The 19,970-nt window shown below is 40.6% G+C and overlaps 1 protein-coding gene across 1 annotated transcript; it reads left to right on the top strand.

Annotated features, from left to right (window-relative positions):
• Window positions 1–224: 224 nt before the first annotated feature.
• LOC139537525 (nucleoporin 88-like) lies at window positions 225–19,228 on the top strand. The gene is given in 17 exon segments (XM_071338941.1): window positions 225–547; window positions 6,536–6,705; window positions 7,109–7,234; window positions 7,426–7,512; window positions 7,616–7,792; window positions 13,724–13,904; window positions 14,097–14,247; window positions 14,440–14,538; window positions 14,661–14,751; window positions 14,949–15,053; window positions 16,338–16,490; window positions 16,780–16,905; window positions 17,480–17,545; window positions 18,095–18,175; window positions 18,372–18,498; window positions 18,589–18,707; window positions 18,883–19,228. Coding segments are annotated over 17 exon segments (2,160 nt in total). The 5' UTR covers window positions 225–310; the 3' UTR covers window positions 18,947–19,228.
• The last annotated feature ends 742 nt before the right edge of the window (window positions 19,229–19,970 follow it).

The following is a 19,970-nucleotide window of genomic DNA, read 5'->3' as shown; positions in this document are numbered from 1 at the left end:
ACAGTAATAAACCTCTACCACAATTTTGTTTGGCAGTATTTTATTATTGCCTACTGAAGTCCTGTATTTCCTAAATACCCCAAAATGTTGTTACATAGCATCATTTTGTAGCAACTACGCTGTTACTATGTATCAACTCTTGAGGTAACTTTCGTTTCAATGTCAGTGGTTGTAAAAACTCAAATTCCTTCTTTTTTTTTTACATATTCAGTTTGCCTTTGGATCTGATTGGATTATTGAGTTGAATGAATCCTGAAGCTCGTTTTCATTGGCAGGATTCTAAAATCGTAATTTTCAGACGACAGGAAAAATGGCGGTGTTTGCTGGAGAGCGATGGCGAAGCGAGCTACCAAGTCATGATATTTTTTATAAATTACGAGAGGAACTCGATTTGGAACCCAAAGCGAATTGCAGAAGAACTGCAAAGAGTCTTACATTTTGCCTCAATGGTGACATATTCTTGTGGGATGACGCAGACAGTGTTTTTTACACGACAAACCTGAGGGAGCTCAATTCAGAGAACAGGTTTGAGAGTGTGAAATACCAGGTGAGTAACGTTAAATTACTAGATAGCGTTTTTAAAGGTTGGTTGTTAATCTAGCTAGCTACTTTCTGACAAGTTTTTTTAAACGAATTATATTAGATAGAATAGTCTCTGCAGTGTAATTACAGTCAGTTGCCACTCCCATTAATTCCTGGCACAATATGCAATCACTTTCACGTTGGCCTTGCCTGAACCCAATGTTTCCTAGAATTTTTTTCCAGCAGCGCTGGCTAAATTAGCAGAATGCGTTTAGAATTGCAATTCTACATATTTTGTCATGGAGATTAGATTTTTTTTTAAAGTAACTGTCCAGTGAAAATCTAACTTTTGAAAGTTCATATTCTGTTAACTCCTACCCAAATAATGTTGTTGACTCGTCCTGTATTCGTATTTGTGGCCAAAGCATAAATAGGGAAAAACGACTTAAACTCCACCTCAAACTATAAAATGCTTGCCATTTATTCATAGAGTATGATGCCTTACTCCTGAGGAGGATGAGCTAGCCAATCAGCGGTCTAAAAGAGGATGAACTGGCTAATCAGTGGTCTACTCATATTCATATTTTTTCAGCCACTCGGTTCGGTTGTTGGGGTACGCCCACTTCATTCCAACACAGAAAGCTGCTTTAACCTTTTAGATCTACCCCCCTCCTTCTTTCAATTTCCACCTGAAGACATACCCAAATGTAACTAACTGCCTGTAGCTCAGGCCCAGAAGCAAGGATATGCATATTCTTGGTACCATTTGAAAGAAAACACTCTGAAGTTTGTATAAATGTGAATTGAATGTAGGAGAATATAACACAATAGATTTGGTTTAGATAATACAATGAAAAAACCATACGTTTTTTCTTTTTAATTGTTGTATCATCATCTTTAAAATGAACAAGATAAAACAAACATTTAGATATGAATATGGGGACAATTTCAGTGGAAAACATAAGAGGGCAACAGTACTTGTGCAAAGTTTCAGAATGATAACTTCCAAAATGAGTGTGCTACATGACATTTATCATGAAGTCACCCAGGTGTCCCACACAAGTAGCCCAAATGTACCCAAGTGGCCAAATTGGTGAAGGTATACATTTTGAAACAAATAACTATATACAAAATACCAAAATGGTATTCTAACACCCCCCCCCCAAAAAAATAGGGGGAAAAAAATATGAAGAAATAAAAAATATACATTTACAAAATAACATGGGTAACTATTTACACACTTTCAATATTTGGAAGACCCTCCGTCCTCTATCAAATCAAATCAATTTATATAGCCCTCAAGAGTAAATATGAACAGTTTACCTCTAGATGGCCCGGGAGGTGTGGAGCCAGAGACAGCAGGGGTCCAGCTGGATGAACCAGCTTCAGAGGGGGATGGACACGTTGGCGGCAGACACACGCATCTCGACCATGCTCCCTCTAATCCATAATATGTAGACTGAGGAAGCATGCCACTGGAGGAAGTATAGCCAATGTGTACTTTACACATTTCATTACATTTTTATATATTGCAAATAAAATGTAAAAACAATCAGAAATAATATTTTATATTATTAATTTCAAACAACGGCATTAGCATGAGAAGAACTTACCAGTCCAAAACAATGTCCTCTCCGTTCAAAAAATATGCTTCCATTTGAGTCATGGTCGCTAACTGAGTCGTCTTCCAAAAGCATATGTTTCACTTTCACGATCAAGTTTGGCTACTTCCAGTATGGAACTTCAATGGCGAATGACGATCTTTACGCCGGAGTGTACTACATGGGTTGGTCTTCCAAAACACAAACATTAGATATTGCCGTTTACCTCTGCTCATTGGCTATCTACCCAGCTAGATTTCAAGACGATCAGTGGTCATTGGGTTAAAATACAGTCAATCAACGAAACAGCGGTCATATAATTGGTGCACAATGAGGTCGTTACTTGTTGTCTTCCAATCGTTTTTTTCGGGTCAATACGTCCCGCGAAATGACCCATCAAATTTGGTTGTGTTACAAACAAACAGTTGATTGCAAGGAAACCAAACGTGACTGGATAAAGTCAGGTTTAGTCTGTGTATTTCCATCGAATGTTTCGTCGAAAATTTAATGACATGAAATTCAACGAGATAAGCGTTCACAAAATGTTTAGTGTTAGGCTATAAAAATGGATTTAACCAAACAAAAGACCATTCATTGTGTAACAATGAGCCTTGGGATTGCAAACAGAGCAAGATCTTCAAAGGTAAACGATTTATTTCATTGCTATCTGTGATTTTGTTACGCCTGTACTGGTTGAAAAAGTAGTTTGGTATGGGGCTCTGTGCTCAGATAATCGCATCGTATTCTTTCGCAGTAAATCCTTTTTTAAATCTGACAACGCAGTTGGATTAGCAAGATTCTAGGCTTTTGAAGCATGTGAGACACTTGTATTTTCAGGAATGTTTAATATGACTATTTGTGGCGATCACCGTATGTTGTCGAATTCAAACCCGTATCCGGGATCCGTAGATCAGAGAAGTTTTAACATACTTAATAAAAAAAATTGGTAGGGAAACTTTCATAAGTAATTATAGGTCATATTTCATAGGAATCTGGAACACTGGACAGTGACTTTAAAGCTATTTTCCTGCAATTCTACACATTTTGCCATGGCTTATGCATGTTCTTATGCTATCTGAGTGACTCAAACATAGCAAAATCAATGGGGTCCCCATGCCTAGACATTTTTGGACTGTAGTTTTCATTCTGGTGGTTGTTAGTTCTCAAAGATGATCTTATTTTAAAAAATGTATAGCTCCATTATATTTTCTACATACATTTTTTTATATCTGGTTTTAGTCGTTTAAGTTTACCCTGAATAATATTTTTTGGAGTGGAGGCCAAGATTTAGCAACTATCGTCATTTACTGCCATCACGCCCGGTGTGAACTTCCAAAAAAGGTCTAAATAAAAATGTATCTGTATAATGTAAGTCCACCTCTTCGGGAAGATCACTAAAAACATACCCTATATTGTGTACTTAATTTAAATATTATTGCATTCCGTGTAGCGCATGTGAAACAACAGGTTGATATGACATTCATACACTGTTGTAGGTGATAAAATGGGGCGGCAGGTAGCCTAGCGGTTAGAGCGTTGGGCCAGTAACCGAAAGGTTGCTGGATCGAATCCCCGAGCTCACAAGGTCGTTCTGCCCCTGAACAAGGCAGTTCAACCCACTGTTCCCTGGTTAACTGTCATTGTAATTAAGAATTTGTTCTTAACTGATTTGCCTAGTTAAATAAATAAATAATAATAAGCTTTCAGGATACTGCAACCTTTGCTGGATCAGCTGACCTGTGTGCGACAGTAATGAATGATTCATTTTTTCGGTTGCTCGTATAAAATAAACGTGTACCTTTTTTGGAAGTACATACCGGGCGTGACAGCAGTAAACTCCATATTTGGGGATTAATGAACATACAGTATTTTGACATAACACTTGCAGAGCTGTCTAATGGGTAAATGAATGGTAGCTAACTGGGCTAGAGAGGAGACATATTTATCATCTCCTCCTCTGCCCAGATACTGGTTCGAGCCTTGTCCAGAAACAACACATTACCTCTATATACTACACCTTAGCACTTGTGGAGATCTGAGAGGATTGGATAGGTGTAGGCAATATGGCAAATATTCCACCTAGCTCGGCCAAGGTGGAGCTATTATATTGCCTAAACCTAATGAAATCTTCTCAAATCTCTAAGGGGCTAGGGATTAGAGGTCGACCGATTAATCGAAATGGCCGATTAATTAGGGCCGATTTCAAGTTTTTTTTTTTTTTCACACCTTTATTTAATCTTTATTTAACTAGGCAAGTCAGTTAAGAACACATTCTTATTTTCAATGACGGCCTAGGAACGGTGGGTTAACTGCCTCGCTTAATGGCAGAACGACAGATTTTTACCTTGTCAGCTCAGGGGAATTCAATCTTGCAACCTTACAGTTAACTAGTCCAACGCTCTAACCACCTGATTACATTGCACTCCACGAGGAGCCTGCCTGTTACGCGAATGCAGTAGAAGCCAAGGTAAGTTGCTAGCTAGCATTAAACTTATCTTATAAAAAACAATGAATCAATCATAATCACTAGTTAACTACACATGGTTGATGATATTACTAGTTTATCTAGCGTGTCCTGCGTTGCATATAATCGATGCGGTGCGTATCGTTGCTCCAATGTGTACCTAACCATAAACATCAATGCCTTTCTTAAAATCAATACACAGAAGTATATATTTTTAAACCTACATATTTAGCTAAAAGAAATCCAGGTTAGCAGGCAATATTAACCAGGTGAAATTATGTCACTTCTCTTGCGTTCATTGCACGCAGAGTCAGTGTATATGCAACAGTTTGGGCCGCCTAATTTGCCAGAATTTTACGTAATTATGACATAACATTGAAGGTTGTGCAATGTAACAGGAATATTTAGACTTATGGATGCCACCCGTTAGATCAAATACGGAACGGTTCCGTATTTCACTGAAAGAATAAACGTCTTGTTTTCGAGATGATAGTTTCCGGATTCTACCATATTAATGACCTAAGGCTCGTATTTCTGTGTGTTATTATGTTATAACTAAGTCTATGATTTGATAGAGCAGTCTGACTGAGCGGTGGTAGGCAGGCTCGTAAGCAATCATTCAAAGCACTTTCGTGCGTTTTGCCAGAAGCTCTTTGCTGTGCTTCAAGCCTATCAACTCCCGAGATTAGGCTGGTGTAACCGATGTGAAATGGCTAGGTAGTTAGCGGGGTGCGCGCTAATAGCGTTTCAAACGTCACTCGCTCTGAGACTTGGAGTAGTTATTCCCCTTGCTCTGCATGGGTAACGCTGCTTCGAGGGTGGCTGTTGTCGTTGTGTTCCTGGTTCGAGCCCAGGTAGGAGCGAGGAGAGGGATGGAAGCTATACTGTTACACTGGCAATACTAAAGTGCCTATAAGAACATCCAATAGTCAAAGGTTAATGAAATACAAATGGTATAGAGAGAAATAGTCCTATAATTCCTATAATAACTACAACCTAAAACTTCTTACCTGGGAATATTGAAGACTCATGTTAAAAGGAACCACCAGCTTTCATATGTTCTCATGTTCTGAGCAAGGAACTTAAACGTTAGCTTTCGTACATTGCACATATTGCACTTTTACTTTCTCTCCAACACTTTGTTTTTGCATTATTTAAACCAAATTGAACATGTTTCGTTATTTTTTTGAGGCTAAATTGATTTTATTGATGTATTATATTAAGTTAAAATAAGTGTTCATTCAGTATTGTTGTAATTGTCATTATTACAAATAAAAATGTAAAATCGGCCGATTATTCGGTATCGGCTTTTTTGGTCCTCCAATAATCGGTATCGGCGTTGAAAAACCATAATCGGTCGACCTCTACTAAGGATTGTTTCTGGACAATGCCACTGACTTAATCAACTTCTAATCAATGTTAGCATCTACACTGAGTGTACAAAACATTAGGAACACCTTCCCAATATTGAATTGCACCCCTTTTTGCCCTCAGAACAGCTTCAATTCGTCGGGGCATGGATTCTACAAGGTGTCGAAAGCTTTCCTCAGAGATGCTGGCCCATGTTGACTCCAGTGCTTCCCACAGTTGTGAAGTTGGCTGGATGTCCTTTGGGTGGTGGACCATTCTTGATAAACTGTTGAGCAGGAAAAACCCAGCAGTGTTGCACTTCTTGACACACTCAAACTGGTGCACCTGGCACCTACTACCATACCTTGTTCAAAGGCACTTAAATATTTTGTCTTGCCCATTCACACTCTGAATGGCACACATACACAATCCATGTCTCAAGACTTTAAAAACCTATGTTTAACCTGTCCCCTCCCCTTCATCTACACTGATTTGAAGTGGATTTAACAGGTGACATCAATAAGGGATCATAGCTTTCACCTGGTCAGTCTGTCATGTTTTGTAGTCAGTGTATTTTTTTTATATATTTTTTTCTCAGACTCTGTTGTGCATCAAACCACCACGGTCCGAAGTATGCCAGGTGTTGCTGAGCCCAACACAGTGCCATGTCGCACTCATTGGACAACGGGGTGCCACCGTTCTAGAATTACCACAGCGGTGGGGCAAGAGGTCTGAGTTTGAAGGAGGACGGAGCGAAGTTAACCGCAAGTGAGTATGAAACGTTATCCCAATTCCCATTTCTATCATAAATAACTATCTTGACTCAGATTTCCAACAAAGCATTTTTTTAAATATATATCTTGGACCCTTTAGGGATCTGAAGAACACTCTGCAGGGTCCCTACTTGAACAGTTAGGAAGCACCTGTATCATAGAGAAAAATAAACTAGAACAGAATCGTGTCATGGGCTGGAACTAAGTGGCCCATATAGCCTACTGTAAGGAAGTATCCCCATTCCACACTTATTGTCTTGAGTTCAAAGAAAATCCCATATTTTGGTTCATATCAAATAACATTCTTACACCACTCTAAATCCTGTGTTGACTCTATTCCATGGGGTAGAATAATAAATGATTCTCTGCTGAGTGAAACGTGGTTTACCCTCTACCAGGACTATTCCTGTAGCTGAGCGATTCTTTACTAGTTCAGCCTCAGTGACCCTGCGGCAGGCTGCCTGGTTCCCCAGTGAGACGGAGGAGCCCCACCTAGTGCTGCTGACCTCTGACAACACCATCAGGTGAACATGCACAATGCCGTTTATAAAGCACTAATATATTTTTGTCTCATCAATCAATGGGTTTGTTAGCTATTGTGCCCCACTGTGATCTGCACCACCAGCTCCTACGAGTGATTTATGTGGCTATTAGTAGTTTTACACTGTATTGGCCGTACAACTGCACTGCATTGACATTGTATTGGTGTGTATAGGTTCTATGGGTTGAAAGAGCCTCAGACTCCAGCTAGAGCGCTATCAGTGTTCCAATCAGAGGAGGACAGCAGTGTACACACTCAAGGGTGAGTTATTTCATCCTCTGAATTGACCAAATCAAAATATAATTGACCTACACCCTGCTATCTGGCTTACTAATGAGATCTGTCGCTCAATTCTCTTTCTCAGGCGCTCCTATGCAGCCTCTCTGGGGGAGATTGCTGTTGCGTTCGACTTTGGACCAGTGGCACGTACCCCTCGACAGCTCACAGGCCAGCGGTCTAAGGAGGGTGTGCTGGTGTACCCTCTCTACATACTCTATCAGAATGGAGAGACCTATCTCAGCTACACTAGCCTCGCACACAGGTAAGGGGTTTAGAGGCAGTGTCTTGATGCACAATTACCTGAGTTCCGAACTTGAAGGCTGCCAAGCCTCTTTCCAGAATGAGCTTTCTCCCGCCAATTCGTGCGCATTCAGTGTTTCATAACTTCATTGTGTGAATTGTTTGACCTTTGATTGTTAGTCTAGCAATTCCCCATTACATATATCACCAGTAGTACATTTTCCTTTAATCCCCATCATTTCTAATCTACAGTGTTTGTTTGGATTTTGTTAATGCATTCAATATGTTATTATTACAGTCGTTTACTGTTCTCACGTTTGCAGAGTGCACAACCTATGCTACACTTGTGAGAAACAAGTTTTGGTTTATTTAATTCCGTTCACGAGTTTTGTCAATTTATTCGTTATTTTGTTTGGCACGATCCTGTCAGTGTTGAGTAAGGGTAAAGCACGTCCTTACTAAGGATAAAACACGTCCTTACTCAACATTGACAGGAGCGCTCCAAACAAAAGACAATGAATAAATTGACAAAACCCGTAAATGGAATGAAATAAACCAAAACTTGTTTCTCGCAAGTGTAGCATAGGTTATGAGATCTGCAAATGTTTCCACTCCGACAATGAGAACATTAAACGACTACATTAATAATATATTGAATGCATTAACAGAATCCAAACAAACATTGTAGATGATAAATTATGGGGATTAATGAAAATGGACTACTGGTGATTACGTATAGAAGTAGGTCTCGGCTAACTGGCCTGTGCGCAAATGTATAAATGTGCACATTTGGGGATGGCTGATAGTATATCTGATTGTCTTATCTCACCACCACTAATGAGTTGTGGAGCTTCTCAAATAAATGTTTTCTTCACCTCAAACGGCATGTAAACAAAGTCTGTTTTTACATCCATTGAGAATTACATTTTGTGTATTTGAAAAATCTTTCCAGCTCTCTCCCTTTCGATAACCACCTAGCCTTGGTGTGAAACAGAAAAATGTCATGCTCTGATCCAGTGCAAACGTCATAAAATACCTGATTTATTCTTATACTGTGCGCACATACAGGTGTGTCTGTCCTGAGCTGGGAAACTCTGAGAGACCAGAATAGTTGAGACAATGTTGCAAGTTTGCTAGCACAAGCTTCAGGCTGGATATAGTTGATATACAGTAGTTGCAGACAGGCGAAGTAGAGAGAGGAATGTGATTGAAAGAACATGAACAAACTGCCATGCATAGACAATGTGTTTTATAGGATATTTATTTTTTATCAGGACATTTTCTACCTGCAATGTTTTTGTTTGTTGGCTTTATGTAGACTATTTTTACCTAGTTAGCAATGGAAGTTAGGCCTATTCTGCATTTTGTGCTAAGTTATTTTCCTGCCAATAGCTCACGTCGTGCATTTCCATACAGGATTTACCCCAGTGTTTTACCCTAAAGGCTCAGACTTTTCGGTTTCCATCTACATGGGTCTGTCGGTACCCGTGTCTCACTGGGCCATGGCTTCGACGGACCTGCTCTCACTTGGGGCCAAAGAAAGGCCACTGGTACTTTTTATCCGCTGTTTACATAACAATGGCTAACTGTGAATTTTAACACCTTCTCACAGACCATCTGTTTTGATTACACAGAGGTTGTTGATTCTGCTCTTCACAAGTTCTCACCGACAGCCCTAGCTATGGAAACACATTCTCTAGTTTAACATAAGGGTGTGTACACTAGTGTTAAACTGGCTTTACAGTCAAAAAGCAGCAACGGTGTATGGACAATGTGTCCATTTGGCAGAGGCAGGCGCTCCTGCATTAGATTAATTTAAAACTTTTAGATTTGTATTATTTAGATATAATTTATATTAACCACATGACATTGATTTTGAGATACGAAGACATTCGGTAGAAATGGTAAGATTAATTGTAAATTGTCCCTCCACATGAAAAAAGTTTCTGACCCCTTTTGTAGCCTATTACCGGCAACTTCAGGAGCATAATGACGGAATCTGCGAGGCCAGTAGCAGCGGGAGGAGGGGAGTCGGGAACAGGTTTTTTTCCTTCTGGTTATCTTGATCTTTGGCTCCATCTTGAGTTATTGTCTCTTAATTATTTCATCAAACAGTGCTCTTAAAGCATCAAACGATCTCAGTGCATATAGTTGATTTTATTAAAACACATACAGTGCATTCGGAAAGTACTCAGATCCCTTGACTATTTCCACATTTTGTTACGTTAAAGCCTTATTCTAAAATGGATACAATTATTATTATTTACTTTTTTACCCTCATCAATCTGCACAATACAAAGCAAAAACTGGTTAAGAATTTTGTGACATTTTTATAAAATAAACTATCACATTTACATAAGTATTCAGACCTTTTACTCAGTACTTTGTTGAAGCCCCTTTGGCAGTGATTACAGTCTCGAGTCTTGGGTATCACGCTACAAGCGCTTGGCATTCAGGCCAAAGAGTTCAATCTTGGTTTCATCAGACCAGAGAGTCTTGTTATCATGGTCTTAGAGTCCTTTAGGTGCCTTTTGGCAAACTCCAAGCGGGCTGTCATGTGCCTTTTACTGGGGAGTGGCTTCCGTCTGTTCACTCTACCATAAAGGCCTGATTGGTGGAGTGCTACAGAGAAGGTTGTCCTTCTGGATGGTTCTCCCATCGCCACAGAGGAACTCTGGAGCTCTGTCAGAGTGACCATTGGGTTCTTGGTCACCTCCCTGACCTAAGCCCTGCTCCCCCCAAGGCCCTTTTTCCCCCAAGCTCTAGGAAGAGTCTTGGTGGTTCCAAACTTCTTCCATTTACAAATGATGGAGGCTGTGTTCTTGGGGACCTTCAATGATGCGGACATTTTTTGGTACCCTTCCCCAGATCTGTGCCTCAACACAATCCTGTCTTGGAGCTCTACGGACAATTCCTTTGACATTATGGCTTGGTTTTTGTTCTGTGGGACCTTATTTAGACAGGTGTGTGCCTTTCCAAATCATGTCCATTCAATTGAATTGACCACAGGTGGACTCCAATCAAGTTGTAGAAACATCAAGGATGATCAATAGAAACAGGATGCACCTGAGCTCAATTTCGAGTCTCATAGCAAAGGGTCTGAATACTTATGTAAATAAGCTATTTCAGTTTTTTTATATACAGTGGGGAGAACAAGTATTTGATACACTGCCGATTTTGCAGGTTTTCCTTCTTACAAAGCATGTAGAGGTCTGTAATTTTTATCATAGGTACACTTCAACTATGAGAGACGGAATCTAAAACAAAAATCCAGAAAATCACATTGTATGATTTTTAAGTAATTAATTTGCATTTTATTGCATGACATAAGTATTTGATACATCAGAAAAGCAGAACTTAATATTTGGTACAGAAACCTTTGTTTGCAATTACAGAGATCATACGTTTCCTGTAGTTCTTGACTAGGTTTGCACACACTGCAGCAGGGATTTTGGCCCACTCCTCCCTACAGATCTTCTCCAGATCCTTCAGGTTTCGGGGCTGTCGCTGGGCAATACGGAGTTTCAGCTCCCTCCAAAGATTTTCTATTGGGTTCAGGTCTGGAGACTGGCTAGGCCACTCCAGGACCTTGAGATGCTTCTTACGGAGCCACTCCTTAGTTGCCATGGCTGTGTGCTTTGTGTCGTTGTCATGCTGGAAGACCCAGCCACGACCCATCTTCAATGCTCTTACTGAGGGAAGGAGGTTGTTGGCCAAGATCTCGCGATACATGGCCCCATCCATCCTCCCCTCAATACGGTGCAGTCGTCCTGTCCCCTTTGCAGAAAAGCATCCCCAAAGAATGATGTTTCCACCTCCATGCTTCACGGTTGGGATGGTGTTCTTGGGGTTGTACTCATACTTCTTCTTCCTCCAAACACAGCGAGTGGAGTTAGACCAAAAAGCTCTATTTTTGTCTCATCAGACCACATGACCTTCTCCCATTCCTCCTCTGGATCATCCAGATGGTCATTGGCAAACTTCAGACAGGCCTGGACATGCACTGGCTTAAGCAGGGGGACCTTGCGTGCGCTGCAGGATTTTAATCCATGACGGCGTAGTGTGTTACTAATGGTTTTCTTTGAGACTGTGGTCCCAGCTCTCTTCAGGTCATTGACCAGGTCCTGCCGTGTAGTTCTGGGCTGATCCCTCACCTTCCTCATGATCATTGATGCCCCACGAGGTGAAATCTTGCATGGAGCCCCAGACCGAGGGTGATTGCCCGTCATCTTGAACTTCTTCCATTTTCTAATAATTGCGCCAACAGTTGTTTCCTTCTCACCAAGCTGCTTGCCTATTGTCCTGTAGCCCATCCCAGCCTTGTGCAGGTCTACAATTTTATCCCTGATGTCCTTACACAGCTCTCTGGTCTTGGCCATTGTGGAGAGGTTGGAATCTGTTTGATTGAGTGTGTGGACAGGTGTCTTTTATACAGGTAACGAGTTCAAACAGGTGCAGTTAATACAGGTAATGAGGGGAGAACAGGAGGGCTTCTTAAAGAAAAACTAACAGGTCTGTGAGAGCCGGAATTCTTACTGGTTGGTAGGTGATCAAATACTTATGTCATGCAATAAAATGCAAATTAATTATTTAAAAATCATACAATGTGATTTTCTGGATTTTTGTTTTAGATTCCGTCTCTCACAGTTGAAGTGTACCTATGATAAAAATTACAGACCTCTACATGCTTTGTAAGTAGGAAAACCTGCAAAATCGGCAGTGTATCAAATACTTGTTCTCCCCACTGTATATACGTTTGCAAAAATTTCTAAACCTGTTTTCACTTTGTCGTTATTGGGTATAAATTGATAAAAATGTATCATGTTTAATCGGTTTTAGAGTAAGGCTGTAAAGTAACAAAATGTGGAAAAAGTCAAGGGGTCTGAATACTTTCCGAATGCACTGTATGTATGGAGATATGCACGTTTAAAATTTTCGAACAATCAATTGGTTGAAAGAACAGATGACTCGGTTGACCAAGATTTGTATGAGGCTGGGAAAGCCAGAGTCGGCTTCCAGTTAGTTGTGTTCTCTGGCTTGGTCTGATTGAATTCCAATGAATAAAACACGGTGGGGCTTATTCAGTCGACCTTATAAATATATACTGAACAAAAATATAAACGCAACATGCAACAATTTCAACGATTTTACTGAATTACAGTTCATATATGGAAATCAGTCAATTTAAATAAATGAATTAGGCCCTATTCTATGGATTTCAACATGCCTGGGCAGGGGCGCAGCCATGGTTGGGCCTGGGAGGGCATAGGCCCACTCACTTGGGAGCCAGGCTCAGCCAATCAGAATTAGTTTTTCCTCACAAAAGAGCTTTATTACAGACATAAATACTCCTCAGTTTCATCAGCTGTTCAGGTGGCTGTTCCCACACGATCCGGCAGGTGAAGAAGCCGGATGTGGAGGTCCTGGGCTGGCGTGGTTACACGTGGTCTGCGGTTGTGAGGCCGTTTGGACGTACTGCTAAATTCTCTAAAACGAAGCTGGAGGCGGCTTATGATAGAGAAATTCACATTAAATTATCTGGCAACAGCTCTGGTGAACATTCCTGCAGTGAGCATGCCAATTGCACGCTCCCTCAACTTGAGACAGCTGTGGCATTGTGTTGTGACAAAACTGCACATTTTAGTAGCTTTTTATTGTCCCCAGCACAAGGTGCAACTGTGTAATGATCATGCTGTTTAATCAGTTTCTTGATATGCCACACCTGTCAGGTGGAGGGATTATAAAGGAGAAATGCTCATTAACAGGGATGTAAACAAATTTGTGCACATTTGAGAGAAATACGCCTTTTGTGCGGATGGGAGATTTTATATGTTGCGTTTATATTTTTGTTCAGTATATTATGCTACTGTTTGAGGAAAATGTAATAAAATATCATCCATAATAGGAATCTCATTTGAATCTCATTCCTAGACCCTATTTTTCTGTCTTTCAGTTCGGGTAGCCTCAGTAAGCCCAGTGGGCCCTTACCCATGTACCCCGCGGCAGAGGATAACTATGGTTACGACGCCTGTGCCGTGCTCTGTCTGCCCTGCGTGCCCAACATCCTGGTCATCGCCACAGAAACGGGCACACTGTATCACTGCGTGGTGCTGGAAGCAGAGGAGGAAACAGGAGTAAGTACTGTACTAGACTGCAACGTTACAGAATATTTCGATAGAAATGTTCTGTGATAAACAGATGATTGTCTATCCAGTAGAACAGGGAATCGTGTTGGCTCTATTCGTTACATATATCTGTACAATTCTGAACATTTCACCTCACGCTATGTCCATGGAGGAATTTTCTTCTCTGTGTGTGATTGACAGGCAGTGGAGAGGTGGATGCGGGGCTCGGAGGTGGTGCCCTCTCTCTATGTGTTTGAGTGTGTGGAGCTGGAGCTCACCCTCAAACTAGCCGCTGGGGAGGAGGAGCCTCCTGTGGAGTCTGACTTCACCTGCCCAATCAGACTGCACAGAGGTGAGTGAGTCATGCTGATTGGTTGATATAGTTGAATGCTAAAATGGGATCCATTGATGCTTCTCACCAGGTCTCGATGTCTCAAAGTCCACACCCCATCATCATGTTTGTCAAATGTACTTTGAATGTGATTTTTTTTCTTCTGTGGTATTCTTTATGTTTCATTGAAACTTGCTTCATGCCCTATTGCAGACCCACTGTGCCAGCACAGATACCACTGCACGCATGAGGCAGGAGTGCACAGTGTAGGCCTCACTTGGTTCAACAAACTGCACAAGTTCCTCCAGTCAGGTGAGGCCTTCATGTCCAGATGGGGTGTCAATTCAATTGCGTTGTTTACCACATACATCGGAGGTGGTTAGTGCATGTTAGTGCATTAATTTGCCTGATGTGCCATAATGCTCTCTCCACAGATGAGGAGGACAAGGATAGTCTTCAGGAGCTGGCTGCTGAACACCGCTGCATCGTAGAGCACATCCTCTGTACCAGGCCTCTTAGTAGCAGGTAGCACTCCAACTATCAAGGCACCAGATATTAATATGACGTCATTGAATAGATTGAGATTCTGCTTGGCACCCCTTAGTCATAAGTACCAACTTGGGACTGTTGTCATAGATTGTCAACGTGGCAGTAAATGTTATTTGCTCGTGTATTTAAAAATAAAATGTAAAAAACATCTCTCTCTCACTCTTTGGCCACAGTTTGTCAGCTCCAGTACTGGGCTTCTGAATTGTGTCTGACCTGTCTTTGGGTGCCACCATGATCTGCATTACCAGCACCTACGAGTGTCTACTGCTGCCTCTCCTGTACGGTTCAGTATGGTGTTTTGGTCAATTACATTTTTGATAGTCAATTCTGGAATGATAATGGCCTATTCTTTTTTATTTCATTATATAGGGGTAGGGTTGCAAAGGGTCGGGAACTTTCCGCAAAATTCCGGAAGTTTTCCATGGGAAGTTAAGCCTGGAATTTTTGCTTAAATTCATCAAAAAAGTTAGCTTATAACAGTTAACCTTTTTTTTGTGGGATACACATAAGGCAATTCTAGGTCTTGTGGCATATTTTGGTTAAACTATCCCCAATTCAATGGAATTGCAACCCTCTGCATGTACAGTGCATTCTTCCATCACATGTGCAGTGCACTCTTCTATCCCATGTACAGCTGATTCTCAAGATCTTGCACACTAATGAGATGCTATTGAGCCCACACTACTACACTGTCTGAACCAAGGATTACATGCTTTCTGGGAAGTTTTGATTACAATACTGGGTGGGGTGAGTATATTTTATATGACATACGTGTTTTTTTTATTAACTAGTAAATAGTAACCTACAGCAAAGTGTGTTTAAATCATTTCTACTCAACAATTTCTGCTAGTTAGTTTTTGCTACCATGTGGTTTTACCTTGCTTGAGCCTGCTAACTGAGGAGTGTTAATTCACCTGTTTCCATACATGTTTCATTTAAAAACATTTATCTTACAAAAGAGTTGTTTAATCTAACTACTTAACTATCTATCTGTACACAACAAGGTTGGAAAGTGACAGTGAAGATGAGGCCACAGAGTCTGATGTTCAAGAGGTGGACATTGAGGATGTCCAGGGAGAAGACATTGAAGCCTGAGAGGAAGATAACCAAAGCTTTTGTTTCTAGACTATAATTTTTTTATTTTACAGATGTATGTTAAAAATGTTTTTGGGAGATGCGATGGATTATTCAATATTCCCTTTTGTTAAATGAAATCATCCCATGTGAAGAGTCAACTCATTTAATTAAAGTTCAATTCAATTCGTTTTTCTATTGGAAGGATTTAATAATTTGTAATTATGTCTACTTATGATAAGGTAAAAGGTTTGTTTCTGTCCATATGATATGGTAAATATATCCAATGCAAAAAACATCTACGTTTAAATGGTATTAATATTAATTTGCATATATTCCCGTTAATTCCCACAGAAAGTTTCCACCTCTGAATATTCCCCAAAATGTGCAACCCTATATAGGGAGCATTATCAGTCAAAAACATTTTAAAAATATATAGATAGGAAAGTGTGTCACAGGCTGATGGTGCATGTCTATGTGTGTCCTAGCAGTTCCATCCGGCCTCCCTCTCCTCCCCTGCTGTGTTCCTACCCAGGGGTAGGCTCAGCTAGCTCTCCTCTGCATGGATTGCACAACGACTACTTTGAGCAGCACATTCGAAACATCCTGGCCCGAAGCTCCACCAATCCTCTCATGCTGAGGTAACACACTCACCACAGTACATTGAAAACACCCCTGTAGGATGATCTTGGATTTGTACAGATGCTTATTTTGACTCCATAGCAACATGCTTTGGCATCATGCTGAGCCATTTTGACATGTAGTATCCTCCCTTGTGGCTGTTTTTGGAAAGACAATTTATTCTCAATGAACTGCCTTATAACGGTTAAATCAAATTTTACCGAATGCCCAGCTTCCGCTATAAACAAAAAGACCACTATTATGCTTGGTTTATTGTGTGGACTCAGTCGTGTTGTCCTGTGCTTTTAGGGCAGGGGACAAGGACACATCGTCCCCTCCTCCAGAGTGTCTCCAGCTGCTGAGCAGAGCCACCCAGGTGTTCAGAGAGGAGTACATCCTCAAACAGGATAAGGCCCGCGAGGAGATGCAGAGAAGGTAAATGTCACTCATTAACAGATAAATACACACATATTTAATCAACAACACACATGATCACTTGTAGTTGTAGTTCTGATACATACACTCACTCACACACAGGCCGTGTACAAAATCTTTCTTGCTTACTTTTTACTAAAACTCAATACTGTGTACTAATATTATTACATACTATTTATAACGTACTTTGTGTAAAAACGTATGCAGTAAGCAACACATATCAACATACTACTCATCCATACTGAGAAGGCGTCATCTAAATCTCAATCGTGTTTGTTCCCCGCCTATCGTACATTTTTGTAGAGCGCTTCCCCTATTCTAATTATCAGCTGTGTCAAACACACGTGAATGTGAAAAGACTATTCTCTTCCTCAATGTGTTCAGCGAATTCTACTTGATGAAAAGTATGCTGAGTATGACATCCTGACATTTAAAGCATACAAAACGTTCAAAATTTCACATACTATAAAACATTTCAGGCATACCCAAAAAGCATACTATTTAGAACTCAAGTATGGGTAATCGGACACAGCCATGTCAGGAAGCATGTTGTTGATTGGTTTTTCTTATTCAGGGTGAAACTGCTGACAGGACAGAATAACAAACAGCTTGAGGACCTGGCCCTGTGCAGAGAGGAAAGGTAAATAGAGTTTCCCAATAAACTTAGTGCTTGATGCCCATAGCTATGCACTCCCAAGGCTTACAGCAACTCAGAATTGTGCTATAACAATGAAAGCACTTAAAATAATAATGAAACATTGTAATACTAATGCATTTCACTTATGCTATGCCTTTTCTATTTACAGAATGAGGTAAAGTGAAAGACAGGGACATGTATTGCATGAAGAATAGGTAGCGGTAGCTGCAGATGTGGGAAAGGCTTCAGACAATGCGTCTTACAGTGCATCAGTTATCAGCAGTGGTAGAAATGTGCTCATGTGTATTTATTATCCTGTTTGCTCCCAGTGTACATATAATATGATTATTCAATGAGGTCACATTCATATGTAATTGAATGTGATGTGACTGATTTGGTATGACTGGCAGTCTGGGGTTGATAATGCAATTAGAGGCCAAAAAGAACTCTTTGAATTACAGTGATGGAAGTACTGAGGCTTCATGAGCTTTACCATGCATTTCATATACTTTGGAGCTATTCCTCATCTTGTATTTATTTTTCTATCAATAGGAAAAGCCTGCGAGAGTCTGCAGAGCGTCTGGCTGATAAGTACGAGGATGTCAAGTATCGCCAGGAGGCCACCATGAACAGGTAGCTAGCTACACCCGTCACTCTACGCTCCTCTTTCAAATCTAATCTTCATGGCTTGTTTCAGAAGTCTACATTTGTTTAAACATTTTGTTTTTAAAGTCTTCAAAACAGTCACACTCAATCAACATAAGAACTGATTAACTCTCTCTCAAAAAAGCTATCTGCTTCAGAGCTTCTATTACATCAACTATTCTAGGGTGAAGCAGGTTCTGGGCAGTCTGCGCAGTCAGCTGCCTGTTCTGTCTGACAGTGAGAAAGACATGAAGAAAGAGCTCCAGACTATCAACGACCAGCTGCGTCACCTGGGCAACGGCATCAAACAGGTGAGCTGCCCTCTTGGGGTCGCCGTCATCCTCATGGAGCCTCGTACTGGTTCACAGTAATAACTGGGCTAGTGTCTTATCTTCTCCCAGGTAAATATGAAGAAGGAGTACCAGAAGAAACAGATGGACAAAGGGGTGTCTCCAGCCAGGGCTACTGTCGCCCTCAACGCGCACCAGAGGAAGTGTGTCCAGGAGGTTATAAAAGAACAGTGAGTATGAGCAGCTCTTCCCTGGGTGTTATGCCAGCCTGCTGGCTGTATGATACCCATTGACCCGTTTTGTTTGGAGATGGTCCCAAATTTTTTACGTTGTCCCTACTGTTTAATGTTGGTCCTCAGTCTTGTTTAATATGATCTAGCAGTGTGGTTTCCCTCTCTCTTCCAGGGGAGAGCACATAGGAGAAATTATGAAACAGATCAAGGACATCAAGAACCATTTCAGTTTCTGAGACCGTTAAAGGAGCCATCCTTCATATACAGCTATCCCACTGCTTTCCAAACAACCAAAATAATAATGAAGCGCTATTGTGAATACTTAGTCAACGCTTGCTAAAATAGTCTGTCTCATGACATGTCAACTCATTGACTCATAAGGCATTGTCAGCCATGTCAGATTTTTGGAACCAGTCATTGAAATGGGAAAATGTTGTATACATGAGTCTTCATAAGGTTTTATACAGACAAATATACATTAATGGTATCTGGAGAATAAAAGTAATGCATGTACAGTACTACCTATTTTTCAAATGTGTTTATTTTAACTCCGCATGAACAGTTAGCCCCACATACTGGTCTGGGTAGAGATCTTTTCTTCAGCTTCACCAATAGGCACTTACCTCAGTTTCTCATATTGCATGACTTGCTCCCGTCTGTGATTTACAGGGCTGTCACCTTGGAGGGGAGTTGGTCTCATGGTTCAAGTGTGACAGCAGTTTTTAATCTCCACACATTCTTTGATGCATTGAGTTTATATCAACTGTAGCAAACTCTACTCATGATCTTTTAAAACTGGGGCTACACAATTAAAATATTTAAATATTTTGGGGTATTTTTTTGCAACAATACCATCGTGGATACCATTGTCTCTGCGTCCAGTATGAAGAAAGTTTGAGGTAGTTTCACGAGCCAATGCTAATTAACGTTAGCGCAATGACATCGACAGGAGGTTAGCATGCCAGCTGTTCCTGTTCAGACTGGGGAAGTAGGTAAATGGCTTCATTGCCAAAATCAGGGAAATTAGTCATTGGGGCTGTTTTTTTTCTGGTAGTGGTAATTTTCAGGTTGGAAAAAGTGCTTCGGTGTCGACTTAAACAAAAACCAGAAAGCATGCTGAAAATATTTAATCCCATCTGAGAAATAACTAAATTAAATCTTGACAGTCAGGTACCACCTGGGCAATAAAAGTTGGGAAATGTTTATAAAAATGTAAATTCATTTATTGCAAGTAATAGTTTTCCATAGCAAACATCTTCA

This window comes from Salvelinus alpinus, chromosome 13, assembly GCF_045679555.1.
Source record: "Salvelinus alpinus chromosome 13, SLU_Salpinus.1, whole genome shotgun sequence".
Lineage (NCBI taxonomy): Eukaryota > Metazoa > Chordata > Actinopteri > Salmoniformes > Salmonidae > Salvelinus > Salvelinus alpinus.
The sequence above is the reverse complement of the archived record's forward strand: the minus strand, read 5'-3'. Positions and strand labels throughout refer to the sequence as shown.